This window comes from Vipera berus, assembly GCF_964194415.1.
Source record: "Vipera berus genome assembly, chromosome: 2".
NCBI classification, from domain to species: domain Eukaryota; kingdom Metazoa; phylum Chordata; class Lepidosauria; order Squamata; family Viperidae; genus Vipera; species Vipera berus.
The window spans coordinates 191,899,464-191,925,693 of NC_138203.1; the positions used below are offsets into that span (position 1 = coordinate 191,899,464).

The window sequence follows — 26,230 nt, forward strand, 5'->3', positions numbered from 1 at the left end:
TCTAAAACGTATTCTGGTAACAGGTAGTATCTGCACATTTACTTCCAATCTCAGGGGACCCTTCCAGCAGCAGAGAACAGTCTGGTACTAATCCTGAGCCATGGCTAGACAAAGTGTGGAGGAGATAAATGCATATAAATAATTTCCTTCAGCTGAAACAAAGTGTTTCTGATCCTTCCCCATTGCAGATATCCTCTGTAATGTAATTTGCTTTCTTTCTTTCTTTCTTTCTTTCTTTCTTTCTTTCTTTCTTTCTTTCTTTCTTTCTTTCTTTCTTTCTTTCTTTCTTTCTTTCCATGTAAAAAAGCATTTTAAACTTGGGAAACATTGAACTGTCTCCATATTAGACTACGGGTGGGTGGGGGGGAGAGAATTTGAACCATTAAATAATTGTGTTTAAAGTTACGTTGAACTATATGAAATATTTTCACAAAGAAGAAAGCCTCTGAGATCTTTTTGAGGGGAATCCTATGATAGCAGATAGTTTCATGTTTGCAGCACCATGACAGGGAAAAAAATGTTCCTGGTATTTACATGGAAATTGAAATGACCCGGAACAGAATTTTTAGAGATCTAAAAATGTCCAAGCGTTCTTAGGAAAGTAGATACTGCCCCACTATTTGCAGAAGTCACGTCGTTTCTTTCTCTTCTCCTCTTTCTGTAAATAGGCAGCTTTTTTGCCAGAGCAACACTCACCATCCTTGAAGAAGAGGAAGAAGAGGAGGAGGAGGATTTAAAACTCCTCAAGAATGAATTAGTCCATGTGAAAGACATTGGACATGAAACCAAGTGGGAAGGGACATCACTGTTGACCGATCAGAGGGGACTGATACCTGTCACAACTATAGAGCCATTGCCCCATCCATTTTACCAGTAAGTAGATTGTCTGTTGCCCTGTCTACATCCAGCTGTCGAGACTCTAGAAAGAGTACAGAGAAGAGCAACAAAGATGATTGCGGGACTGGAGGCTAAAACATATAGGGAAGGGTTGCTGGAATTGGGTATGTGTAGTTTAATGAAGAGAAGGGTGAGGGGTGACATGATAGCAGTGTTCCAATATCTCAGGGGCTGCCACAAAGAAGAGGGAGTCAAGCTATTCTCCAAAGCACCTGAAAGCAGGACAAGAAGCAATGGATGGAAACTAATCAAGGAGAGGAGCCACCTAGAACTAAGGAGAAATTGCCTGACAGTTAGAACAATTAATCAGTGGAACAACCTGCCTCCAGAAGCTGTGAATGCTCCAACACTGGAGGTTTTTAAGAAGAGACTGGACAGCCATTTGCCTGAAATGGTATAGGGTTTCCTGCCTGAGCAGGGGGTTGGACTAGATGACCTCCAAGGTCCCTTCCAACTTATTATTATTATTATTACTGTAAGGACATGCTGACTTCACTTGTGCTACCTCAAGCAAAATATCATTTTCTAACTTTGAGATTCAAATCGGCTGCTGTTTGTCATGTGTACTTAAAATCTTATTTTCAACCTCTAATTCACTTATAACGTTTGCAGTAATGTTCTCATTAGAATGGTTTGAAAATTTGGTTTGTATACAAAGACGTATGTTTGTTTAATGGGGATTTTTTTTGGCTCTTCAGTTATATTCATAACTGTTCATGTCATGTTTGCCAAATGAAGATTTAGTGTGCTAGATTTAAGAGTGCTGACAAGCTTTTTAAAACAAAGCTTTTCTCTTTCTGCTTTTAAAAAAAACATGTCTGTCAAAATGTACACACAAACTATATTGGAAGGTCAGATCAATATTCTTTCTACAGAATGTTACCTTATGCCTAGACAACTTTCTCTAGATTTGCATTGGCTTCCCTCACTGTGAATCTCTCTCTGACCATTATTCCTGTCATCTGCTCTCTGCCATTTTTTAAGTGTAGGAGTTGGAGATGTAATTTTGTCTGAAACGCATTTGCCCTAGTACCAAGATCAACTGTCTCCATAAGTCAGTTATTTTGAAAACACTCATGAGTTATCCTGCTATTAGTATCTATATTTTATCTCCAGAATCTTGATTTGTGTTATATTTGTGTAATACTCTTTTGAGATAGGCATCTAAACTATTGCTGTTATTATTATTACCACCATATCGTTGGGTCATGGATTCCATGAATGAATTATAAAAGAGAAGGCATGCAAAGACTCTGATGCCATAGAGCAGATTTAGAAACTAATTGTCTCCTATCTGGACATCATCAACCATATATTTCACTCAGAGAAGCAGTTTGTTCATAGCTGTTTGCATTTGCAGGTGGTTTTTGAAGAACTATCCAATCAGTTGTGGCATATCCAAAGAAATCAATGGGCCCGACTCTTTGCATATTGGTGAGTGTCACTATAATCCTGCAGGAAAGAGGAATTGTCAATTTTTACCATTGTGATCGTCTCTGGAAAAGTGATTTTAGTGTCAGAGTTGGGAGGAAATGTATGTTTGTAAAGAAATGGTTGGTAGTGGACTCAAAGGAAGCCTAATTCTGTGCAGGTATGATCTCTATTTCTAATTTATCCAGTCCAATATGAGTATGGTGGTTACACATCTCTGATTACTGGTAGTTTGATTCATAAAAAGGCAGAAAAAAATACTGCCAAGCATGACAGTTGTTTTATTTTAACTAACAAATGGAACCATTGGAAATCATTTTCTTTTCTGTTTAGTTATCTTTAGAACATGTTAGTCTGGAGTCTAAAAATATTGAGAAAAATCCCCTCCAGTTTTCTAAGGATGTTTGTGTTGGTTTGGATTTTTAGAAAGACCATCCCTGTTGCTTCTATTATTTTATAGCTTGCTGAGAAAGTGGGGAAATTCATGAACACTTGGCCAGCATTTAAAGTGCTGTATTTTTTTTTCAGGGATTTTCCAGCAATCAGTGAAAAGGGGTTTATTTGTTCAGGATGTCACCTTGAACAGTCTTCCTTTTCTTTCCTGATTGGCAAAAAAACATCTGTGTGACCAATTTAGACTGAGTTGCTCTCAGCGTTAATTAATTTGCCTTCATTGGCATCTGGAAAAAGTCACTGAGGCGAAGATACCATCCCAAGAACATACTATATATGATGGAATTTGTATTTGCATGAAGCAGGAAAGAAACAAAGGCAGTGGATTAGGTGAAAAAATAGCAAAAAATCCATGACGTAGGGCAAATATTTTTGTCAATGGCTGTTCCCCTCCCACCCACAAAACCCCCTGTAACAAATTGACATGTCTTCAGAGTTTCTTATATGTCTGTAGAATAAATAACTGCCTGGTGTGTTTTAAAAAAGCAGACTAGGATTGTCTGTGACGTCTCAGCTATTGAAGAAAACAAAAATGTCATCGAACACAAAGAGTTTTTGTTATCATGCTTCATTTGCACATGCACCCTCCACTGCCTGTAGCCATGGTGCCGCTGTGAGAGAATGATACAATTGTTCAGCCTTCTCATTCTATTTTTCAGGCCAAGGGAGGTGCATAGCCACTGAAGATCACAGAGGAAAAAGCTGGGACGAATTGAGTTACTGCAAAGGGGATATCCTAGAGGTGATCGGCTTTCTCATTCCGGGTCTCCGTTGGTTTATAGGGAAATCCACAACTAGTGGGATAATTGGCTTTGTCCAGACCAAATCAGTGCAGCTTGAGAGTTATGAGTCAATGTAAGTATGGTGTGTGTGCGCGCGCTTATATAAAAATAAAAAACATAGGTGGAAACCAATGCAGAATTCACGGCCTTCAGATCATCTAGTTGAAATATGGCATGATCCAAGCTTTTATATTTAAGATGAAAAAAGTGTGCATAGAATCCCAGGTAAAAAAATAAATATTACTTGTTCAAACCATATGATAAGAATTAAAGAAAAACAGAGGTTTGTAACTTTTTAAATAGTTTTGGAATGTCTTTTTTCCCCCAGAACATGGGTATAGATTTATTTTGGTAGAACTAGTCATAGTGATCTGACAGAGGTAAATAGGCACAGGCCAGGCAAAGATAGGTCAAGGAGTAATTTGGATACTTGGATACAAGATGCAGCATGTGGAAATCATTTTATGGACACTGAGGAAAGTCTGGTGAGGGATGGTGGTTCCTGATAGGTAGGCAGAAAAAAAACAAAAGAACTTGGCAAATCTATCTCAGGGAACTCTCATTTGAGACAATTATAAGACAATGTTTTTAGATAAATGAGTGGGATTTTATTTAGTGGAGTTTATTTCCAGGATGTTGCCTGAGCCTATATGACAAGCCCCCTTTGAAAACATCTTTCTTGAACTGTTATGTAAAATTCTAAATAGAATTTAATTTGACCACAGTCAGACACAGAAGAAAACTGGCAAGCAAAAGAGCAGTGCAAGAAATGTATTGCAATGGTACAGAGCTCAACTATTAATTACTTCATTAATAGTTCAATATCTCAAAGCATTTTATTTAACAGTAAATACAGAAATAGTTTTCCATTGCCTTCTTTAAGACACTTTTTATTTCTTTATTTACTTTCCAGTCTAGATTACAACCATGTTATTTCTTGGTTGAGCCAGGGCTAGAAATTAGAAGACCCTGAGTTTTAGTCCTTCCTCGCCCTGCTAGGCAACCTTGAACCAAGTCACTCTCTCACAGTTTTTTTTTTTGCAAAAAAATCTTATAAAAAAACAGCAGGGATTAATTCAGTCAGTCACCAGGAGTCAACAATGACAGCAAGTCAAAATAAAACAAATAAAACAAAATATTCTTGGTTCTCCCTAATTCAAGTGCTAAAACTGCTATACTTGATTTTCCAAGATCAGTTCCAGCTGATCATGTGCCTATTAAATACTTATCCTTCCCCCTCTTCTATAAAAATCTCAAGTGTAGTTCTTTGTCCAGTCAACAGGCAGATGGGAGAGAGATGGGATGCTTTTATCTAAAGTAAGATAAGGACTCATAAACAATTCAGAATGCAAACCAATAATGATGCTGAACTAAAGGATGCTCTTCCTCAGTTATTCTGCATCAACATTAAAATAATTTACATAATGCCCATTTGGCTCAGTTTTACCTGAGTGGAGAGGATGTGCCTTTCATGTGATTGTTGTAAAATTCTTGGAACGTTACCCTTAGGGAGGACACACCAAGAGTCTCAAGCAGTGCTTTTTTTTGTCATAGAACTCACCAGAACAGAGTTCCAGCACCTTTTTTTTTTTGACAGATTTTCCACGTTTTAAAAGTAACTTGTGAAAATTTGATGTTTGGTCCACGTAGACTTGAATCACCCTGTCGAGCGTAGCAGGTCGGCAGCAAAATCATTAAAATGGTGCATGCGGGCTGCTTGTGTGTCGAGTCCGATGCATGTGTACTTCGGCTGCTCGGCTTGTGGCACTACTCAGCTTGTGATTGGTCGTGTGGTTGCGCACTGAGTGCTTACTGTGGGCAGCAACCGTTATGCTTCGTTACACAACTGATGTGTGTGGGTGGGTGTGCAGTGACTGACTACGTGCGAAAGATAGATAAAAGATTAACAAGATGCGAGTTCCGGCACCTTTTTTCTTACAAAAAAGCACTGGTCTTAAAGAGATGTCTATGAGTAGAATTCAACCACAGGAGCCTTCTTCGTTATAATATAGGTCCCTCGACTTATACTCTTTCATTTAATAAACTGGTTCTGCTTCCACTTTTGCCTTAGCTTATGCAGAGAACCAGGACATTGTGAGAGGTTATTCATCTGCAATGAATTCTTCTTCTCTTCTCTCCCTATGACTCGTAAGTTGCTTTTAAAACAGATTAAATTAAAGTGTAGGAAAAATAGACCTTAACCACTATCTAGATAGATTTGCAATAGTCCAGAGTCATGCTTCGTGCTAAGGCCAGGGTTTTTTTTTTTTTTTATTGAAAAGTTTTAAAAATACAGTTTTCCTTTAAAAAACCCCCTTCCCCCTCCCTCCTCCCCTCCCTACCTCCCCCCTTCCCCCCCCCTCCCCCCCTCCCTCCTCCCCCCCCACCTCCCCCTAACCCCCCTCCCCCCCCCGGACTTCCCAGAGCTAAATACAAGGTATATATATATAAAAAGGCAATCATAAACAACCATATACTAACAACTATAAATTCTAAAATCCATCACTCTCTAACTTATATAGGATCAAACAAAACTTAGCATTATTAAATATATATAGAAGACAAAATAAAAAAAGAAAAAAAAAACGAAAGAAGACTTATTCAAATGCTAGATAAAACTTCTTGACCCTATACTTATTCTGGATAAACTCAATCCATTTTCTCCATTCCATAATATAATGTTCTTGCGAGTAATCTTTCAAATAGGCCGAAATCTTCGCCATCTCTGCCAAGTCGGAAACCTTTAAAATCCACTCTTGTATAGTCGGCAGTTCCTCTTTCTTCCAATATTGACCTATCAAAAGTCTTGCTGCCGTAACTAAATTCAACATCAACTTAGAGTCCACAACTGTAGCGTCAACAATTATTCCCAACAAAAAAAATTGCGGACAAAACTTTATCCTCCGTTTAAAAATCTTCTGCATATTCCACCAGACTTTTATCCAAAAAGCCTTGACCTTTTTACATGTCCACCATATGTGAAAATATGTTGCCTCTTCATCACCACACCTCCAACATTTAGGCTGATAATTCGGATACATACTTGCAAGCTTTTTAGGATCTAGATGCCATCTATAAAACATTTTGTAAAAGTTCTCTCTTAAACTTTGAGCTTGAGTGAATTTTACATTCCTCACCCAGATCTTTTCCCACGTGTCCATTGTAATAACTTCCTGAATGTTTTGGGCCCATTTTATCATACAATCCTTAACAAGCTCTGTTTCTGAATCGATCTCTATCAATGCAAGATATATCCGTTTAATATGTGCTGGTCCTTGATTTCTAATTTGCTTTATCAAATTTTCATCAGTCGTTGCAAATCCATTTTTTTGATCTTCTTTCCACCTGGCCTGTAACTGAATATATTGAAACCAAGTCTGAACAACCTTCTCTTCTCGCAAGAAACTATATGATTTCAAGCACCAAATATTCCTTTCCAAACTTAAAATTTCCTTGTAAGTAGTCTCATCATGTTTGAAACCAGCATGTATATTTTCTATTGCGTGTTTTGGGATTGCCCACAATGGTATCTTGCTGCTTAACTTATGTCTATACTTCTTCCAAACTCTCAGCAATGCCTGTCTTAAAATATGCATCCTAAACACAGTATCTACCTTCTTATCATACAGCAAATATGCATGCCAGCCAAACAACAGATCATGGCCCTCAAGATTTAATAACCTCGATTGTGTCAAATTAATCCAATCACTTATTCCTACTAGTGCAGCAGCTTCATAATATAATTTAAAATTAGGCATTTTAAGGCCACCTCTCTCACGAGTATCCTGCATAATCTTAAGTTTAACTCGTGGCTTTTTCCCTGCCCACACAAATTTATTGATACCACGCTGCCATTCCTCCAAGTTAGAGTCTTTCTTAAGAATCGGTATCATTTGAAATAAGAATAAAAATTTGGGCAGGACATTCATTTTCACTGCTGCAATCCGTCCCAACAAAGACAATTGCAATTTTTCCCAACTCTCCAGTTCTTTTTGAATTTTCCCCCATAACTTTTCATAATTATTTTTATATAGCTTTGTATTAGAGGGCGACAAAATCACCCCCAAATATTTAACCCTTTTAACAATCTCAAATCCAGTTAATCCTTCTAGGAGAGCCTTCTGCGAAACTGTCATATTTCTAGCCAAAATTTTAGTTTTCTGTATATTTACTTTAAATCCAGAAACCTTCCCATATTGTGTTATTATCTCCATCAGGTCCACAACAGAGTTCTCTGGCTGGGTCACTGTAACAACCAGATCATCTGCAAATGCTCTCAATCTGTAATCCTGATCTCCAACTTGTATCCCCTTAATTTTTCCCGAATTCCGAATCTTAACCAATAGTATCTCTAATGTTAATATAAATAACAAGGGCGATAGCGGACAGCCTTGCCTTGTGCCCTTCTCAATATTACATACTGTTGTCAAACTATTGTTAACTATAATTCGGGCAGTTTGTTTTTGGTATAATGCCCTAATCGGTTGTAAAAAATTTTCCCCAAAATCCATTTTGTCTAAAACTTTCAACAAAAATTGCCAGTTCAATTGATCAAAAGCCTTTTCAGCATCTAAAAAGATTAGCGCAGCAGAGATCTGGTTGTGCCTTTCCAAAAACTCTAACACATCAACTATATGTCTCACATTGGTTTTCATTTGTCTTCCACTAATAAACCCCGTTTGGTCCCCATGAATCACCTGTTGCAGAACCCTCATCAGTCTATTAGCCAAAACCTTAGCAAATATCTTATAATCTGTATTTAAAAGCGATATCGGTCTGTAATTTTTAACTAAAGTAGCATCCTGGTCTTCCTTCGGAATCAAAGAGATAAAAGCTGTTCTCCAAGACGGGGGCACCTTTCCCCCCCTCTGGATTGTCTGGAACAGTTCCTTTAACGGTTTTATCATCTCTAATTGTAAGTTTTTATAATAGGCCGCAGTCAAGCCATCAGTGCCTGGTGCTTTATCCACCTTCAGTTCCTTAATAGCTGTAAAAATTTCTTCTTCTGTAATCAGTTGGTTAATCCCCTCTTTTTGTACTTGAGTCCCCCATAAAAATAAAGGATTTATAATCCAACTGGGTAAGCTTTGTATGAAGTAAACTAAAAAAGTCAGCTTGTTGTTGATTTGGAGCATATAATCCAACTAAAAGCGTCTTTTTACCTTCAAACAACAGCTCGATCATAACATATCTTCCATGCTTATCTGCTTCAATTAGGTCCGCTGTTAAGGCACTTTTAACATAAACAACCACTCCATTTTTCTTATTCTCTGCAGAAGCAACAAATTGCGTACCCAGCCTCGAGTTCAATAAATACTTTTGATCCAAAACTCTAATATGCGTTTCTTGCAGGCATATAACATCTATCTTAAATTGTTTTAAATATTGAAAAACTTTCTTCCTCTTCTGCGGTGAGTTTAGTCCATTAACATTCCAGGTTAAAAATTTAGTTGCCATGTATATCCTCGAGAAGCTCTTGGACCACAGCTTTGATAGGACTGGTTACTTTAGGCCGTGCTCCTCCCACAGCTTGGCTATGAATGCGATGTGAAGAATCTGAAGACTTTTGCTGATCTTGTTCTTTTATTTTCTTTGCTCGTTTTAAAGCAGCACGCGTCACTCTTTGCTCTCTAGGATCATCCAAAGAGATTGTAGCTTGATCTCCTCCAGCACCATTTTCCTCTGTTTCCTCCTCTTGTTGTTCTTCTTCTCCAGATCCTTTTCCAGCTTCCAGGAGCGTTAATGAGGTTGCTTTTAAAACATTATTGTAGAAATCACGTGCTTGTTTCACAGTAGTCAGCCTATACCTTTTACCTTCATACATCACCATCAGCCCCTCTGGAATCTCCCATCTGAACCTTATATCTCTTTGCTTGAGCTCTTGCACAAGAAATGTATAGTCCTTTCTTCCCCTTAAAATCCTTGGAGGAATTTCTTTTAAAACCAAGACTTCTTGTTCAGCAATCACAACCTTAGCATCATAGGCAGCTTGTATAACTTGATCTCTAATTTCTCTTTTTGCAAAATAAACCACCACATCTCTAGGCAACTTTCTCTGTCTGGCAATCCATGAATTCACCCGAAACACTTTATCCATAGCTGCTCTTATTTCAGATGCTGGCTGGTTCAATACCCCTTCGAGAGCCTCAGAGATCAGCTGCTTTAAATCTTCTTTAACATTCTCTTTTAAGCCTCTAATTCTGACAGCAAACTGCATCTGGTAATATTGGGCATGGCTTAACTCCCTTTCCAACTTGCCTCTTTCAATTTCATTCTCCCGTGCTTTTACTTCTAGTATAGCATTCCTTTGAGCCAAATCATCCACTTTTTCATCTAAATCTTCCACACATTCCGCCACTTTATGCACTGAAGTCAAAATGTCTACCTTCATCACGCTGTACTTCTGTTCCATCCTCTCTTCCATTCTTTCCTCAAATTTCTCCAATTTCTCCTCCATCTGTGCAAATTTATCAGCAATTGATTGATTAATTGATTCCAAAAGTACCTGGGCATGTTTATCCAAGGCATCTCGCAAATCCTTCGATGTCAGCACTTCAGGAGGGTGCAATGCCTGTAATGATGATTGTTGCACCGGCGAGGATCCTCCACTCCGAAGAGTTTTAGAGGGAGGTTTAGCCGCCATCTTTTAATCCTCAATTATGACGCACTTTCAATTAAAGTTTAAAAAGTCCAACAAGTTAGAGAGTACAGTAAAATAGTCCTCTTCACCTTTTCCTCTTGTACCGCTCTGCCTGCTCCTTTAAATCATAGTCCTTTCATCAGGCAGGGCTGGTTCGCAGACGCCTGGCTCTGCTCCAGGAAGTTCGGAGCAGAGACGACGGCCAGCTGGGAGCAACCCAGGCTTCGGGGGAGTTCGATCCTTCAGCCGCCCAAGCTCAAAGCTCAGGCGGCCTCGGAGAACTCTACCCCTACCTGGGGCCTCACCCCCTCCTCTTCTCCCGAGGAGGGGGCTTCAATTTCGCCCGAACAGCTGATCGGCGCTGTTTCGGGCAAAAAAACAAACAGCTGAGCCGCGGGCAGCCAGGGTTTTTTTTTTAAACACAATTTATTGGGTAGATATTATGATTTTATTTCCTATTACTTCCACTGGAGTCAGACGCCTAATGAAACTAACTAAATAAATAAATACTTATGTGTGCCAAAGACAAATGAGAGTACGCTTCTACCAAGTGCAATTTTTTTTATTTTTTTTTTGAGTTAATGTCTTGTCTGTAAAAACTTTGCAGTCATGTGAAATTGTGGTGGCCACAAGGTGTCGTTATTGTCTTCCACAAGATGGTAACTTTGCTAATGCCCTGAAAGGAGTCTTCTTCTGTGTTATATTTCTTTGCCAGTTTTTATGGATTGTTAATGCCTAAACTTACGTATCTTCCAATGAGATTTACTTCCAGATAAGTGGTCATTGAATTGCACGCTAAATGATTGAAACCAGAAACTTACATTTTACATAAAATATCTAAGTATAATCAGTGATGCCTGTTAACAGTATTTGAAGAACAGTATTTGCTATATATCTTATTCATTTAATAGCAAAGGAATTTTAACATTTATATGTAAAACTAAACGTGATAAAAAAATTTAAAAAAAATAAAGCTGGGAAGATAATTTTGGATTTGATAAATGCCATGGGAACTTTTTGTGCCTTTACATTTATTTTCATGTATCATCCAAAAGGAAAACAGTTCATAGGTCTGATAAATGGTTTATTTAGTTGTAATCTCTTTAGACTGTTTTCATACAGCAATAATACACAAAGGGAGAATGATGTGTGACATGTTAGGAGGCTACCACTCAGTACTTGGGTCACATCATCTGATGCAAATATCATCTATCAATCAGAATAGAGCTGGAAAGGACCTTGGAGGTCTTCTAGTCCAACCCCCTGCTCAAGCAAGACATATCCGAGTCCTTCGGGAGAAGGGCGGTATACAAATAAAATTAATAATAATATCATTTCAAATAAATCATTATCCAGTCTTTTCTTAAAAACCTCCAGTGATGAAGCACACCAACTTATGAAGGCAAGCTGCTCCACTAGTCAATTGTGTATAGTATATAGTACAATTAACAATATAACAAATATATAAATTGTGCCATGGTTGCCACCTCCAAACACTTGTGTATTTGTAGAATTGGCACCTTGGTATGAAAATTGGCGCCTATTATTATATCAGTAGTATCAGTCCTCAATTACTCAGTCCTCTTGGTTGAAGATACGGAGAATTCACCAACTAGTATTCCATAAATATCCTTTTATTGGTTTATTGTTTGTATTCTCCTGGTATATACATTAATATAATGTAAGAAATCAGTTCAGCTCCTGTTGTTATTGCAGAAATATGGGAAACCAAAAAACATATAAAACCCTAAAGTTTATAGGTTCTGCAGTTTTTAAAAATATGAGAAAATTTCTGAAAAAGTGACACAACAGCAAACACCTTTGAGAAATGCTACAGTAAAAAATAAATGTATTCAAATCAATCATCTATGTTAACAACATGTTCCCTAATCAATACTTTCACCTGTATAAATGTCATTCTGAACAGCTATGTTGAATAATAGATACAATACTTGTCTCTCTCCATGTATACTTCTAATATATTTTTCCTTTGGTTGCATTTGTTAAAACTTCATTGCAAGCATCACGACCAGAAAAGATTTTGAATGACTTTAGTCTCTCTCTGTGTGTGTTTAAATCCATTCTATACTTACTGTTAAGTGATACCTCCTTGCCATAGGAAGAAAAAATGGACCTTGAACTGCAGAACAAGACATAGCTGAGATGTTTTCAAGGGCCTTTTTAAAAACATAACTCAGGATGTCAATCAAATACCTTGCTTTGTATACATTTTCCACATTCACTGTATCCATTTATCCTTCTATTACATTTTTTTCAGCAATGACCCTATGGGGTTGGTTTTATTATCATTAAATGCTTAATGCAAGATCATTCCTTAGTTTTGGGAATGAGTGGGGGCTTCTGCTTGAATTCTTCTAGTCTAATACTAGATTGCAGGATCTGGATTTTTCTTTCTGCATTTTCCAGCAGGAAAAAGGTAAGTGGTGAGGATGGAGCTTAGGGCTTCAAGCTTGTGGGTTGGTTTCTGAATGTTTCATTACTAGGCTAGGTAATGTCTTCAGGGGAGTTTAGGGCAGGGGTCCCCAACCCCCGGTCCATGGACCAGCACCGGTCCGCAGAATGCCAGCAAGCAGGCCGCACAAACAAGCAATGCTCCATCCTCAGGATGCAGGCAGTATTCAAAACCTCACCCCCTCTGGTCCGTGGAAAAACCTTTCTCCATGGCACCAGTCCCTGGTGCCCAAAAGGTTGGGGACCTCTGGTTTAGGAGATGTCAGTATTGAAACATTCAGAAACCAACACACAAGCTCAGAGAACGAACCTCCATCCTCATCCCACACCTGAGCTACAGATATTCAATACCATCGTAAAGATAAGTGGGCTCTGGGAACATAAAAAATATTCAGCACTGGCTGGTCATTCTCTGCCTTTTCTTCCCCAATGCAGGAGAAAGAGCCCAGTGTTTTTTAGTGAAGAAGAAATTTCTGCTTTCCTCCAGGCTCCATGTAATGACAATGAGGGATATTACAGTAATCTTCTTAATGAATGGGCACAGACAGACATCACCTCTGTATATAGACTTGGTATGTTTCCATGTCTCTGGATATTGTCTCTTTCTAATGTCTTATTTCTTGTTCCCAGATTTCCTGCTGCTCCCTATCTTTATACTATTCATCTTCTGATAGAATATTATCTTTGCAAAATACTCAGGAGATAGTTTGATGTCATGTTGATGATCTCTATGAGCTTTAGTTCTTAGCAGACATAGTAGGATGAGATTAAGGCATGTACAATTTTTTAGACCTAATGCTATTGCACACTAAATAGACTAGATAGAGTGTAAAACATAACTTTTATATGCAATGGGAAAGCAAAACAATTGTGTGATTCATTTTATTGCAATATGCGCTTTATTGTGGTGGTCTGGAACTGAATTTGCAGTATCTCCAAAGTGTGCCTGTACTCTGCCACATCAAAGGGTAGTTGAACAATAGGAATGAACAGAATTTTCTATTATTTCTAATGACATTTTCAATGTAGAAAATGAATAAAAAGGTAAAGGTAAAGGTTCCCCCGCACATGCGTGCTAGTCGTTTCCGACTCTAGGGGCCGGTGCTCATCTCCGTTTCAAAGCCGAAGAGCTAGCGCTTGTCCGAGGACATCTCCGTGGTCATGTGGCTGGCATGACTAGACGCCAAAGGCGCACGGAACGCTGTTACCTTCCCACCGGAGTGGTCCCTATTTTTCTACTTGCATTTTTACGTGCTTTCGAACTGCTAGGTTGGCAGGAGCTGAGATGAGTAACAGGTGCTCACTCTGTTATGCGGCACTTGGGATTCGACCCGCCAAACTGCCGACCTGATCGACAGGCTCAGCGTCCTAACCCAATGAGCCACCCCGTCCCTTAAAAGAAAATGAATAAGATGACCTAATTCAGAATTTACAGTATACTCTTCCTTCATTGTAGTACAGTCATATACTTTAGCTTTATATCCCTTACACTCATCTTATTCTTTTCTTGTTTCTTCCTTCCCAAGCTAAGATTGGACTTCATTTTTTCTTGTGTATGTTTTGAATGAAGCAACTTAAGTTTTTTGTTATAATGCCAAGTTTGAAGTTTGACTTTTGATCTTGCATATTTCTTTCCTTTTTCTTGATTACACAGATGGCTTTGAACCTATTGCAATGTACCCACAAAGACCATCAGGTGAGTGTGGTTGAAAGGGAAATGGAATGTTTTTTTCCCCTGAAATGTATGACCATAAAAGGAATCATATCTTTGTGTTTTATTGATCATTTTCAGATGCTGCTGTATATGGACATAAGAATGGTTGGATGTTTGAAAATTGGGGGAAGCAATCTTATAACAGTTTATTTACTCATACTGATTCTGAGAAGTCAACTCCAGTGGTTGAATCTTCACCTTCCACCCTTGAGCATTTACTTCTGCCAGAGCCAGATGACCTTGATGACCCCAAGTTCTTTATTGATCTAAATGCTGGGCATATGGAAGACTGTGATGTGTTTGATCCTATGCTGACTTTCCTCAATCAAGATAGCTATGTGCCTCATTTCCAAAGTCTCTATGACCTTTCCTTTTCCTTCCTCACTTCTACATTCTATGGTTTCACCAACGAAGAGGAGTTAGTCATATATCTGGAGACATCCAGGAACTGGGCTAAGAGGGGCCACCTTGCTTGGGCTCACATTCGGATATGTTATCTTTTGGGCCGTCTCTGTGTCAGGAAGGCCAAGTTCTCCCAAGCGCGAGTCTACTTTGAGGAAGCCATGAATACTATGGACAAGGGGTTTGAAGATCTACCTCTGCTTACCTCATTGCATGCAAACCTTGCTGCCATTTATCTAAAGCAAAAGATGAAGCAAAAGTTCTTAGCTGTGATTGGGAAAGGGATGACACTTCTGGCCTGCATGTCTGGACACTGCTTCAGTTCTGAGACTGAACTAGAGGTTATGATGTATATCCTGAGAGAAGCCATTGCTGTAGGCAACACAACAATGGAGATTCGGTCCTGCTTCCTCATTGTCAGACTCTTCTTGCACCTGGGCAAATATGATGAGGTCCTTCCTTTTGCAGAACGTTTGCAGTTTCTGAACACACAGCTCACCAGCCAGGCTACCAGTGCATTTCCTTTAGATACAATGCCTTTTCTTGCCTATCTGTATGGGAAAAAGTATGTGCCCCATGTAGCTTTAGCAGCTGCTAGAATGCTGTCCCCCAGCAATATAAAAGGTGGCTTCACACCCATTTGGAGAGCTGGATTCATCCTTGCAAACACCTCTAAACTCTTGAAAGTCCAAGAGAAAAGCAACAACAGCATCTCAGCAGTGGCTTGCTTCTATCTGCACTGTGGGTTGTCCTTCTCCCACGAAGCTGGGACTGTATCAACTGAAAAAGCCTTGTGTGCACTTTTATCCAAACTGTACCTCAAATATGGCATGCTAGAAAAGGCTGTGCATTACTGCAACCAAGCCGTTGTCCTTGGTAAAGTGATGGGTGAAGAAGAAGCATTTGAAGCATCCCTTTCTTTGGGGTGGTTGTTTATTTTGAACAGCCTACCAGAAAAGACCTCAGAGATCATGGAATACCTCCTGTGTTCTCTGCGGCAGACAGACAGTGTCACACAAGATGGGGCCGTTCACAATCTATTAGCCATTGCTCTTACAAGAGAAGGGCAGGTGCAAAAGGCAGCAGAGAACTACTTATGGGCCTTGAAGAAAGCGCAGGAGAATGGAAATCAGCGTAACCAAGCCATTGCCTTAGCCAACTTTGGTTGCCTGGTCACATCTTTGGGGGCTTACTATTTAGGCGAATACTATTTTCTCCAGGCCATTCAGCTGTATTTTGAACTCCAGGACGGTGATGATACACAGATGGAACTGGTGCACATTTTGTTATGGGTAGCTCAGTCCAAGCTAGTGAGGTGTAAGGCAGAAGAAAGCATCATCTTTTATGAGCTGGCCTTGGCCATTGCCTTGAAGACTCAAAATGTGATAAGTGAGTACTTATTCTTAGGGGAAATTGTTCACGTCAAGACAAGTGTGTTATTTATTTGGCAATTTTTTTAAAAAAAATATCTCTATCCTACCTGATGCCATGTAGGTCAACTTCATGTCACTGAGTCCCTCTGCCATTTCTATAGTAAAGTGCATCCTGATATCAGAGCCTCCATTCTATACCACGAGCACCACGTTCTCCTAGCTCGGCATCTCCAGGACAGAGAAAAAGAAGGCCACCTTCTCCAGGTCCTCAGCCAGCTCTACCAAAGTTTACAAACACCCAGGTGAGTCAGCATTCGTGTTCCCTGTTAAATGTTAAAATAATGACTGGGACCAAAAGTGTTACAATATTTTGAACGGTATTTTGATTTCATTGGATTTTGTTATTAAAGCAATTTCTTTTTATCATTGGTGCTCTCTGAGCTTGCTTGTTTTCTTGCAGACATTACATTACCCTAACTAGGCAACATCATGTTACCTGATATTATGTCATGATGATGCTACCTAGTCAGGGTAATGAAACATCTGCAAAAAAACAAGCAATCACCAAGGACCCCTCATTTCAACCCCTGAGCTACAAATATTCTCCTTCCTTTTATCATCCTCAAGAGAAAAGCAATAATATTTAAAGCATGAAATTCTAGAACATTGTTGTCTTTGAGCCCAAATAGCATGAGTTCCACTGTTCACAATCCATTGAACACTAGATCATAAAGCAGAAAATTCAGAAAATTTTCAAAAAGATTCATTAGTTTTTAATGTATTCTCTGCCACTGATTTTAACGTCAGATGCTTTGAACATTTTGGAAAGAAGGGGAAAAAATCTTAATAACACTCATTTGTTATTATCAGTTTACTGTACATGTATCATGTAGGAGGAATGAAACCTTCTCCCGTGTTCAGTTGTCTTGGTCTCTGGGAAAATTAGCATGGATTAACATCTGTGACACTTTAAAGCAAAGCATGTTTTCTCTTGGTAAACCAGAAGTCACTTCCTTAGTTGTATGATATATTCAGCTGCCAGAAAATACAGATGAGAGAGAGAGAGAGATCTTGAATATAAGGAAAGAGGCAAAAAGAAAATAAATACACAGACTTCCTTGCTTTTAAAAAAGGGGGGGATAGAAACAATTCTGCACTCAGATGCAGATGTCAATGTATTTACTCTGAATTCAGCTCAGAGCTCATTTGTTAACAAGTGTAATCATGTTAATATGCGGTGTTACAAATGGCTGAAAGAAAAGCACAGGACCTACATACAAGAACCAGGATACAAAGAGTGTTTGCATGCACAGGAGAGAAATGTATATGTCACCAGATATTTCAAGCTAGGTTTTACATAGTGGTTCACTTGCTTCAGATTGCCACCTTTTCCTTTGTTTGTTTGTTTTTTCTTTTAATAAAGAATTTGTTTGAAACATTTAAACAATAGAATAAGTAACGACATAAAAAAATGTAGGAAAAATATAGGGAATAAATAAATATCAGCAAAGAAAGATTGATAATTATAAAATTTAAGGTTCATTAACACAATATTTCATTAATTTATTCATTAAATCCGTAGACCTAGATTCCATATATTATCTTAAGAAAAAAGTTAAAATCACTATAACATTCTAAAGATTAATATTGATAACATTGCTATTTGTCATTGTTCTAAAAATAAATGCACATAATTATATAAAAGAAAGAAAAGAGCAAAGGGAAAAAGAGAGAATAACAAATATAAAAAGGAAAAGAATTCAATTAAAACAATATTAAGGTCTAATCTCCTCCCATTGTTTCTGACTGTCAATCACTGTACTTTATCAGCCTCCAAGGTAGACCAGTTTTGGAAACCTGACTTATATATTTATTTATTTATTTATTTATTTATTTGTTTGTTTTTATAAACCGCCCTTCTCCCGAGGGACTCGGGGCGGTGTACAGAGTAAGGTGGGTATACAGATTGAACAATAGTGAAAAACAATGGTAAAAACAAACTGGGACCCCAATTAGAGCTATCAGGCCAGGCCGGACTGCTGGAACAGGTAAGTCTTTAAGTCGCGCCGGAAGGTGCGGAGGTCGGGGCCATCCGGATTTCGGTTGGCAAGCAGTTCCAGAGTGCTGGCGCACCCACTGAGAACGCCCTCCCCCTGGGGGCCACCAGCCGACATTCCTTGAGCGGTGGCACCCTGAGGAGGCCCTCTCTGTGGGAGCGCACAGGACGAAAATTTATAGTAACAGAATCTTGCAAGTATAAATGTACTTTCCTCCTCCTTTAGTTATCTTCCTGAGCAGGGGGCCCCAACCCCCAGTCCATGGACCAGCACTGGGCCACGGTATGCCAGAAACCAGTCCGTGCAAACAAGCAAAGCCCCATCTGTGGGATGCAGGCAGTACATGAAACCACACCCCCTCCGGTCCGCAGAAAAACCTCTCTCCACAGAACCGGTCCCTGGTGCTCAAAATGTTGGGGACCTCTGTTCCTGAGAACTAGGGAGAGTTTTATCTGAAATGCTTACTCAGATTACAGATCTGTCCAGACCCAGATTTCTTTTTATCTGACCACTGTCTTCATAGCAGTTCTTCCTTTTCTTTCTCAAGGTTATTCCTTTTCCCAATTACCTACTTATAAATATCAAAGTTGTTTCCAATTACCTGTTTCAAAGATATATTTTCCCCAAAGCAGTAGGCTTCTTCCCAACGAGGCAGTGTTCACATAACTCTAAAAGGGGAGAGGGACCCTTAGAAATCTTACTTTTTCAGGAAGTCAGAGGCATTGCTAGCACAGCCATTGTTGACTTTGGATGCAAACAGCACATTGGTTTCAGAGATGGAGGTACCCCATGGATCTAAAGATGTGTCTACCCGCAGAGTTGAAAAATGAAAAAAAAATGAACCTTTATTGTCAAAGTACAACCATGTATACATTGAGATTAGCTGAGCCTCCCTTCGTGCTCCCACCCCCCAACTCACAGTGACAACAAACCTCCATCTTATTACACCATGTGAACTAATTGCACCACACACCGGCCTCGCAAGTCAATTCTGCATAAAGTTTATAAAAATTATTTCCCGTTCAAAAGCCTAACAGCCCACGGATAAAAGCCATTTTTCAGCCTGTTGGTGCGGCTGGCTATACTCCTATATCTCCTACCCGATGGTAGGAGAGTAAAGAGATACCGTCCAGGGTGTGAGTCATCCTTGTATCTTAACCAGGGTGTTTCTTAACCTTGTATCTTTAAGATGTGTGTACTTCAGCTCCCAGAATTCTCCAGCTGGCTGAGGAATTCTAAGAGTTGAAGTCCACACTTGGTAAAGTTGCCAAGGCTGAGAAATAATGGCCTGCCCTCTTGATCTCTGAAGATTGTGGCTGGTTCACTTGCAGTGCTGCCTGGCAGTTGCTCTGTAATCTAAAGCTTAAATCTTTGAGGAAAGGTTAGCAGAAGGAATAGCACTGCCTATATCTCTCGGCCAAGGCAACAGCGAGAATTCTCTAGCTTTAAAGACTCACAGGTCACATAAAGAAGCACAAAGAGGTCAGTGGCATACGATCATGCCCCTTGAATGAATGCATGCACTATTCTGAATACATGCCACACAAGAGTTGGTATGAAAGGAAGATAATAAAAATGATGCTGCTTGAAATTTTTTGAGGAAGAGGGAAATGAACACGGCAAACTAAAGAGTGTGGATTGTTTTCTGCTTGCTTCTCACCTTTCTTCAAGATGTTATGCTTGAAGGAAGCTGTTTGCCATGTTATATATGCTGGGGTTTCCTGTGCTATCCAAAATCTTGGAAACTATCTCTTCGTAACATGATTTTTAAGCTGTATAATTAAAATAAAAGCAAGTAACCTTTTTCCTTATTATTTTTTAAATCTCTTGAATGCGTTTCTTGCAGCTTTAGGGTTAATGTTAATTTTTGGTGGTGTAGTAGGGTTCATAATGGAATGGATTTTACATATAACAACAACTTAGATTTAGCTATAATCACCTTTCAGTTATTTCTTATTATGTGCTCTTGCTACAGATCCTGTCCTCTTCCTTCATGTGTGTTTTCCATAGATTATATGACTTCTTTTTTAGGGGGGTTACCATTCAACAATTAACATTAATAGTTGGTAGTTGTATTAACAATAGAAATAAGAATGTTTTAGGAATATGCAAGTAGGCATGCCCTCTAGTAACAGGTTGTGCTATACCAATTCCTGTTTAAGGAACTATCACACTCCAGAAATTATATGAGTATCATATCACATGACATCATGTCAAATGATATCATATTATATGATGCTATATCACATTAGGATAAATTATTAACAGCTTGTGATGTAGTGATTGTTCTTTTGTCATAAGAACCTCAGAGCCAGCTAATGTTCTGTTGAAATTATTCTCCCTCCCTCCCTCCCTCCCTCCCTCCCTCCCTCCCTCCCTCCCTCCCTCCCTCCCTCCTTTCTTTCTTTCTTTCTTTCTTTCATTCTTTCTTTCTTTCCTTCTTTCTTTCTTTCTTTCTTTCTTTCTTTCTTTCTTTCTTTCTTTCTTTCTTTCTTTCTTTCTTTCTTTCTTTCTTTCTTTCTTTCTTCTCTCTCTCTCTCTCTCTCTCTCTCTCTCTCTCTCTCTCTCTCTCTCTCTCTCTCTCTCTCTCTCTCTCTCTCTCTCTCTCTCTCTCTCTCTCTCTCTCTCTCTCTCTCTCTCTCAAATTTAGTCCCTGGTAGTCCACATTTAATTGGGCTATTTGGAAGCTGGGTAAAATTCTTCTATTTCAAGTGACAGAAAAAATGATACCATAATGTATCAGTGAACAGATATCCCATACCTTGCAAGATGAGAGCAACATATCCCAGGTTTGTGTATTCATAGATTTACATTTCACATGTGTCATGTGTAGTGATCAGAACATGCATCAGCTAGAAACTCCTTTGATAGTGAATCTCCAACATGGCAGATAGGGGAAACTTATATCACATAGTATGACACCATTTTATCATGAAACATTAGTGGCAGTCCAGTTGTCTTCCATTAAGAGCGATATCTTTAGAACAAGGACTTATTTAAGGACGAATTTAAAGTTTCATCTGCTTAAAATAATTTCTTCATTGGATTTAGGACCAAAGGAAAGAATTCAGCCTGTGTGAAGGTCAGAATTCAGTTTCTTGTAAGTGATGTTTTATAGAGTGGCTCAAAATGAGGTGGTTTGTTTTAACTATTCATGAGTTTCACTAATAATGAAATACATGTAAATCCAACAGATCTTTGAAACAGGCATTGGATTCAACCAAGCAGAGCCTAAGAATATTTATTGACCTGGAGGAAACTGTTAAAACAGCCCAGGCCTGGTTACAGGCTGGTAAGCTCTATTATCAAATGCAAGAGAATGAACTTGTGGAAATGTATTTACAGGTACATAAAAAAGTTATTTTCTAAGTTGGTATCTTTCTGTTCTTTTTTACTAGTTGCAGCTTTTTACCCAACCACTTTGTAAAAGATTATTGCAAAAGTGTGATTTCTATCATTGGATAACATAGATCATTCTTTATAAAATGTGAGTTTTCATCTGTGTCTGGCACATGAGGATGCTGAGTCAGTGTCTAACAATATAAGGCATCACCAACCATGGCAGTAAATATCCTTCTAGCTATTATATATAGACTGGATCTTGGCTGAATCACAGATCTTCTGTATTGCACATATGCATGTTTTGTGCTCAAAGCTTTAAACGAAAGATGCAGTTACATATCGCACACTTATCTTAATATTAGGTCATATTAAATATTAATATTTAATATTGGGTTATATAATATTTAATACTGAAAACCTATGACTTTCATTTGTGGGTGCAGAATTTAGATTCATAAGCAACATTTGGATTTGTAATGTGGTGATTTCAGAGATTTGGTACTGAAAGGTAAGAGGGGGTTTGAGTAGAAGAGCATTAGAATGATGAACATCAAATTACAAAAAAGGAGAACTGAATGCTGTAAGAGGGTACATATCACCAAGCAATGGAAATCTCTGTATGGAGATACTTTAAAAAATTTTGTACCTACTTTCCACTTTTTCCTTCAGAGATGTGAAGTCTCTGCAATGGAAATAAATAGAAAATGTCACAAAGGGTTCTGTATTTTGTTATGTATCTTAAAATGGATGCAGCTCAACTGAAGTGTCCTGAGTTGTTTTGAGCAAACATTCACCCTTTTTCCGTGATCCTATTGCCTCAGCTGTTAACCTCACCGGTTCCCCTTTTCAGGCATCCATAGAGACAGCGCTGAAACCCAAAGAGCTACACCTGGCCATGGGATTATACGAAGAGGCAGGAGATGTCTTCTTCAATGGAATCAAGGACAGGCATAAGGCAGTGGAATATTACAGGGTACCAACTACAAGATATATTTGTATCAACACCTCTAGAGGTTGCCAGTACTGGGTGCTTCTAACATTGATGGAAAGAAAGTGTGCAGAAGTAGAAAGTGGAAAATGAGATGAACGTCAGACCAAAATCATTTGGGGGGGGCATGGGGGGAACCACCAACCTACTCCAGTGATTCCTTCTGTGCCTCTACATGCTAATATTGCTGGCTGAAAATAAGCATCCTGGAATCTGGGGGTATAGTTAGGCATGGCAGTGAAGGTCAGAGGACCACTGACTGTGTTGTGGCTGTTAATTGTAGAAGTAAGATTGTGGTGAGGAATTTTCTTGTTGTTGCTCTTTGCATATCATCCTTTTATTTTATTCATGCCCTCCTGATACAACATATGATTTGACTGCAAAAGGTCACTAGTTCAACCCTGATACCTTCAGGGTATATAGCAATGGGAAAGCATTGTTTTAGAAATCTAGATTGTTGTTGCTGCTGCTGCTGATTGCTAGGGTAAAAATGCAGTCCAGTGCAACTGTGGCATTTGACAACTTGATGGTGGTCCTTACAAGATCCCTTCCATCTGTACTGAAGGATACACTCTTAAGAACTTTACTTAAATATCTTTGAGCACAAAGTAAGCAGGAGTTCTCTTTCTTTTTCTTGTGTGCTTTTTTAGTAACAAAGCCTTACCATCTCTTTTTAAGTGTTTGAAGTGTTAATGAAGTGGTGCTTTTTAAAAAGAAAGAAAAGAGAAAATGTGTAGCCCTTTCATCTTTAAAAATAAGAAATGAACTTTTTTTTTAGAAAAAATATTGTCCACTTTCTAAAAGTCTATAATGGTCTGATTAATCCAATGGGGAGCCTTTTCTTTCATATTAAACAATGTGTGCAAACTGTGTTAAATTTATAGTGACAGACGGCTTTAATTTTGCTGGATTAATAGACTTAAACCTGTTTCTAGGCAAAGGCCAAATGGGCAGCCATCCAGATGGACAAAACAAGGAAACAAAAAGCAAAATGATCTCAGGTTCATCTAAAGTTCATGTTGTGTTTCACGTTACCTATAAATCTGAAAACTGTGAGATAACGTTCATTTCAGTTATAAGAAAATGATGGTATGGCAAATGATTATCACAGAGACTGTATGTATGGTCAGGTCTTCTTTGCTTTGTGTGACCTCTCGGAGGGACTCTTGGTTGGGCTGCAGGGGCAGGATGGAGAGTAGAAAGTTATGAAACCACCGTGACAAATCGTTTGGTGTTTTTTTTGCCAGGGAGGAGCTATACCTTTGGCCAGGAAACTGAGAGACACAACAACGGAGTTGAGAGTGTTCAACAAACTAGCTGAACTCCAAATTGGGCTCCACAATTATGAAAATGCTTTGGAATTTGCTACCTTGGCAGTCAGACTCAGCGTGGATGTAGGTAGGAAGGAATCAAGGTTTATAATGCAAGAATACCTAAGTCATATTCTGAAAATTGTCAATAATTTGTGAGTACAGAAAATAACCACCATACATCTCTTAGAAGGTGGTGTCACCCAAGTCAATTTAAAATATTCAGGTTGGCCTCAGTAAATGTTTTTAAAAGTACAAAGGTAAGTGGGCATTTATTGTACTTCATTCAAAATCAAAGAAATAGCTCTTTGCGGATTTTATGAATTCACAACCACTGGGAAAGAATTGCCAAATAAATTTATCCTTCCTCAGATAAAGGATGCTGATGTCCCAGTCAGAGATGTGTTGTACAAGACATTGCTTGATTTTTGGACACAATATTTTGTTGACAGTGATATTGCAACCAATAGCCTAGAAATTCTTAACTGAAAGCAAATGGAATGTGTTTCTATCAAATGGATTATTTCACGTATCCTTATCATTTTCACAGTCTTCATTTTGTTGTGTAACTGCTCACCTTGGAGCAACAAGGCACAGGCTTTTGAAGACGGCATGTCTAATTTCATCGCAGTGAAATTTAATAGTCTACATTATCGTGTTTCAAGCAAGGAATCTGCCCTTCAATTTTTTTTCCATTTCCGCTGAGAGCGATTGTGTCTATGGAAACATTGTATACATATTTTTCAAGATTGCAGCAATGGAGTGTTTAATGCCTATCACATGAAATTGGCATGTCTTCCCTATCATATTGAATTGCCATTGATTTTATGACATTAGGAAAATGCATAAATAAAACAATTGTTTGCATTTATTATTATGGTTGTTACTGCAAAACTTTTTCAGCATGTGGGTTGGCATTGCACATTAACTTCTGGGGGAGCAAAAAAGTGGTGGCAGTGGAACATGGTGCAGTCTTCCCAAATCCTAGGAACTGGGCAGGAAGCAGTTGAAATGGTGCTGCTCGGGGATTGAAGTACATGGTCTTTCGGGGGGTCTAGGAGGAAGGGGGGATTTGCGAATGCTGCAGCCTTTACAATTGCCAAATAGTCATTTATGCCATTTTGACACTGTTCTTGTTCCAGGAGACCATTTGCAAGAATTGGTTGCCTTTCATCGGCTGGCAACTGTGTATTACCTTCTGCAAATGTATGAGATGGCTGAAGACTGCTACTTGAGGACGCTCTCTTTGCATTCACCAGAATTGCAAGGGGCTCAAGAAGCCATATATTACTCTAAGGTTTACTACCGACTGGGAGATCTCACTTTCCACAAATTAAAGGTGAAATATAGCATCTGTGATGTCTGACCTGTTGCATTTTGGTAAAGATGTTCTGGTTTGATTTACTTTGCACTTAACAATGAAAATATTCAGAATCTTGTGCAAATATTGAATGGGTGTTTTTTTTGTTTGTTTGCTTTTGCTGCAGTGCCAGCAACTATTCCATTTTCTGGACCTCCATGTCACTTTGTTCAGTTAATACTTTTTCAGTTTACAAAAGGGATATATTATTTGTTTCAGGCTAATGTCCAGACTTTGGCCTTTGAATGACAAATCAATCAAAGGGATATGCTTCAAAGCTAGGATAAAAGCTAAATTTTACTTTATTCCATTTCAGCTAAGTTGAACTGCTTTGATCCTTTCTCACACATTCAATAATTCCTCATCTTCTTTCAAATTAAAATAGCCATTTCGTACAGCAGCCAGAGCCAGAATGTAAATATCTCCAAGGAATTACTAAATTATTATTTTATTATTTATTAAATTTTTATACCGCCCTTCTCCCGAAGGACTCAGGGCGGTGTACAGGGCAATAAATATCAAAATGTAAATACAAAAGTTAAAAAGAGTTAAAAAGAATTAAATAATTATGCCCAATATAATACAATAATAAAAGTGTGTTAAAACTAAATCCAACCCCAAACCCATCAGAGCAGGCCAGATTGTTCAAATAGATAGGTTTTTAAATCGTGCCGGAAGGAGCGAAAGTCGGGGGCCATCCGGAGCTCAACCGGCAAGCGGTTCCATAGGTCTGGCGCGCCCACAGAGAACGCCCTCCCCCTGGGGGCCACCAATCGACATTCTCTGATCGGAGGCACCCTGAGGAGGCCCACTCTGTGGGAGCGCACTGGACGGAGGGAACTTGATGCCGGCAGCAGGTCAATGAAAACCTAGAACTCTCTGAACCCTTTTCCTGCCATGTTTACTTCTGAGGTTTTTCAGTCCAGATCTGATATGCTTTAATTTGGAAGGGCTCCGGAAGCTTCACACACAGCTTGGAAGAACTACATGTGGCTTGGTTTGCAGGCTG

The 26,230-nt window shown here is 38.8% G+C and overlaps 1 protein-coding gene across 7 annotated transcripts in view; it reads left to right on the plus strand.

Moving 5' to 3' along the window:
* The window catches only part of SH3TC2 (SH3 domain and tetratricopeptide repeats 2), a gene marked incomplete at its 5' end in the record, with an annotated part of 52,494 nt that overhangs the window by 21,835 nt on the left and 4,429 nt on the right, over window positions 1-26,230 (plus strand). For 5 of the 7 annotated variants that reach the window (XM_081321456.1, XM_081321459.1, XM_081321458.1 and 2 more), the window contains 11 exons: window positions 669-873; window positions 2,258-2,331; window positions 3,441-3,636; window positions 13,111-13,247; window positions 14,330-14,371; window positions 14,468-16,180; window positions 16,286-16,466; window positions 21,416-21,566; window positions 22,414-22,536; window positions 23,799-23,949; window positions 25,004-25,200. In XM_081321456.1, the coding sequence (XP_081177582.1) occupies window positions 669-873; window positions 2,258-2,331; window positions 3,441-3,636; window positions 13,111-13,247; window positions 14,330-14,371; window positions 14,468-16,180; window positions 16,286-16,466; window positions 21,416-21,566; window positions 22,414-22,536; window positions 23,799-23,949; window positions 25,004-25,200 (3,170 nt within the window). Of the gene's footprint in view, window positions 1-668; window positions 874-2,257; window positions 2,332-3,440; window positions 3,637-13,110; window positions 13,248-14,329; window positions 14,372-14,467; window positions 16,181-16,285; window positions 16,467-21,272; window positions 21,322-21,415; window positions 21,567-22,413; window positions 22,537-23,798; window positions 23,950-25,003; window positions 25,201-26,230 lie in introns of those variants that run through there. The other 2 variants (XR_014025648.1, XR_014025649.1) reach the window with 2 other exon arrangements.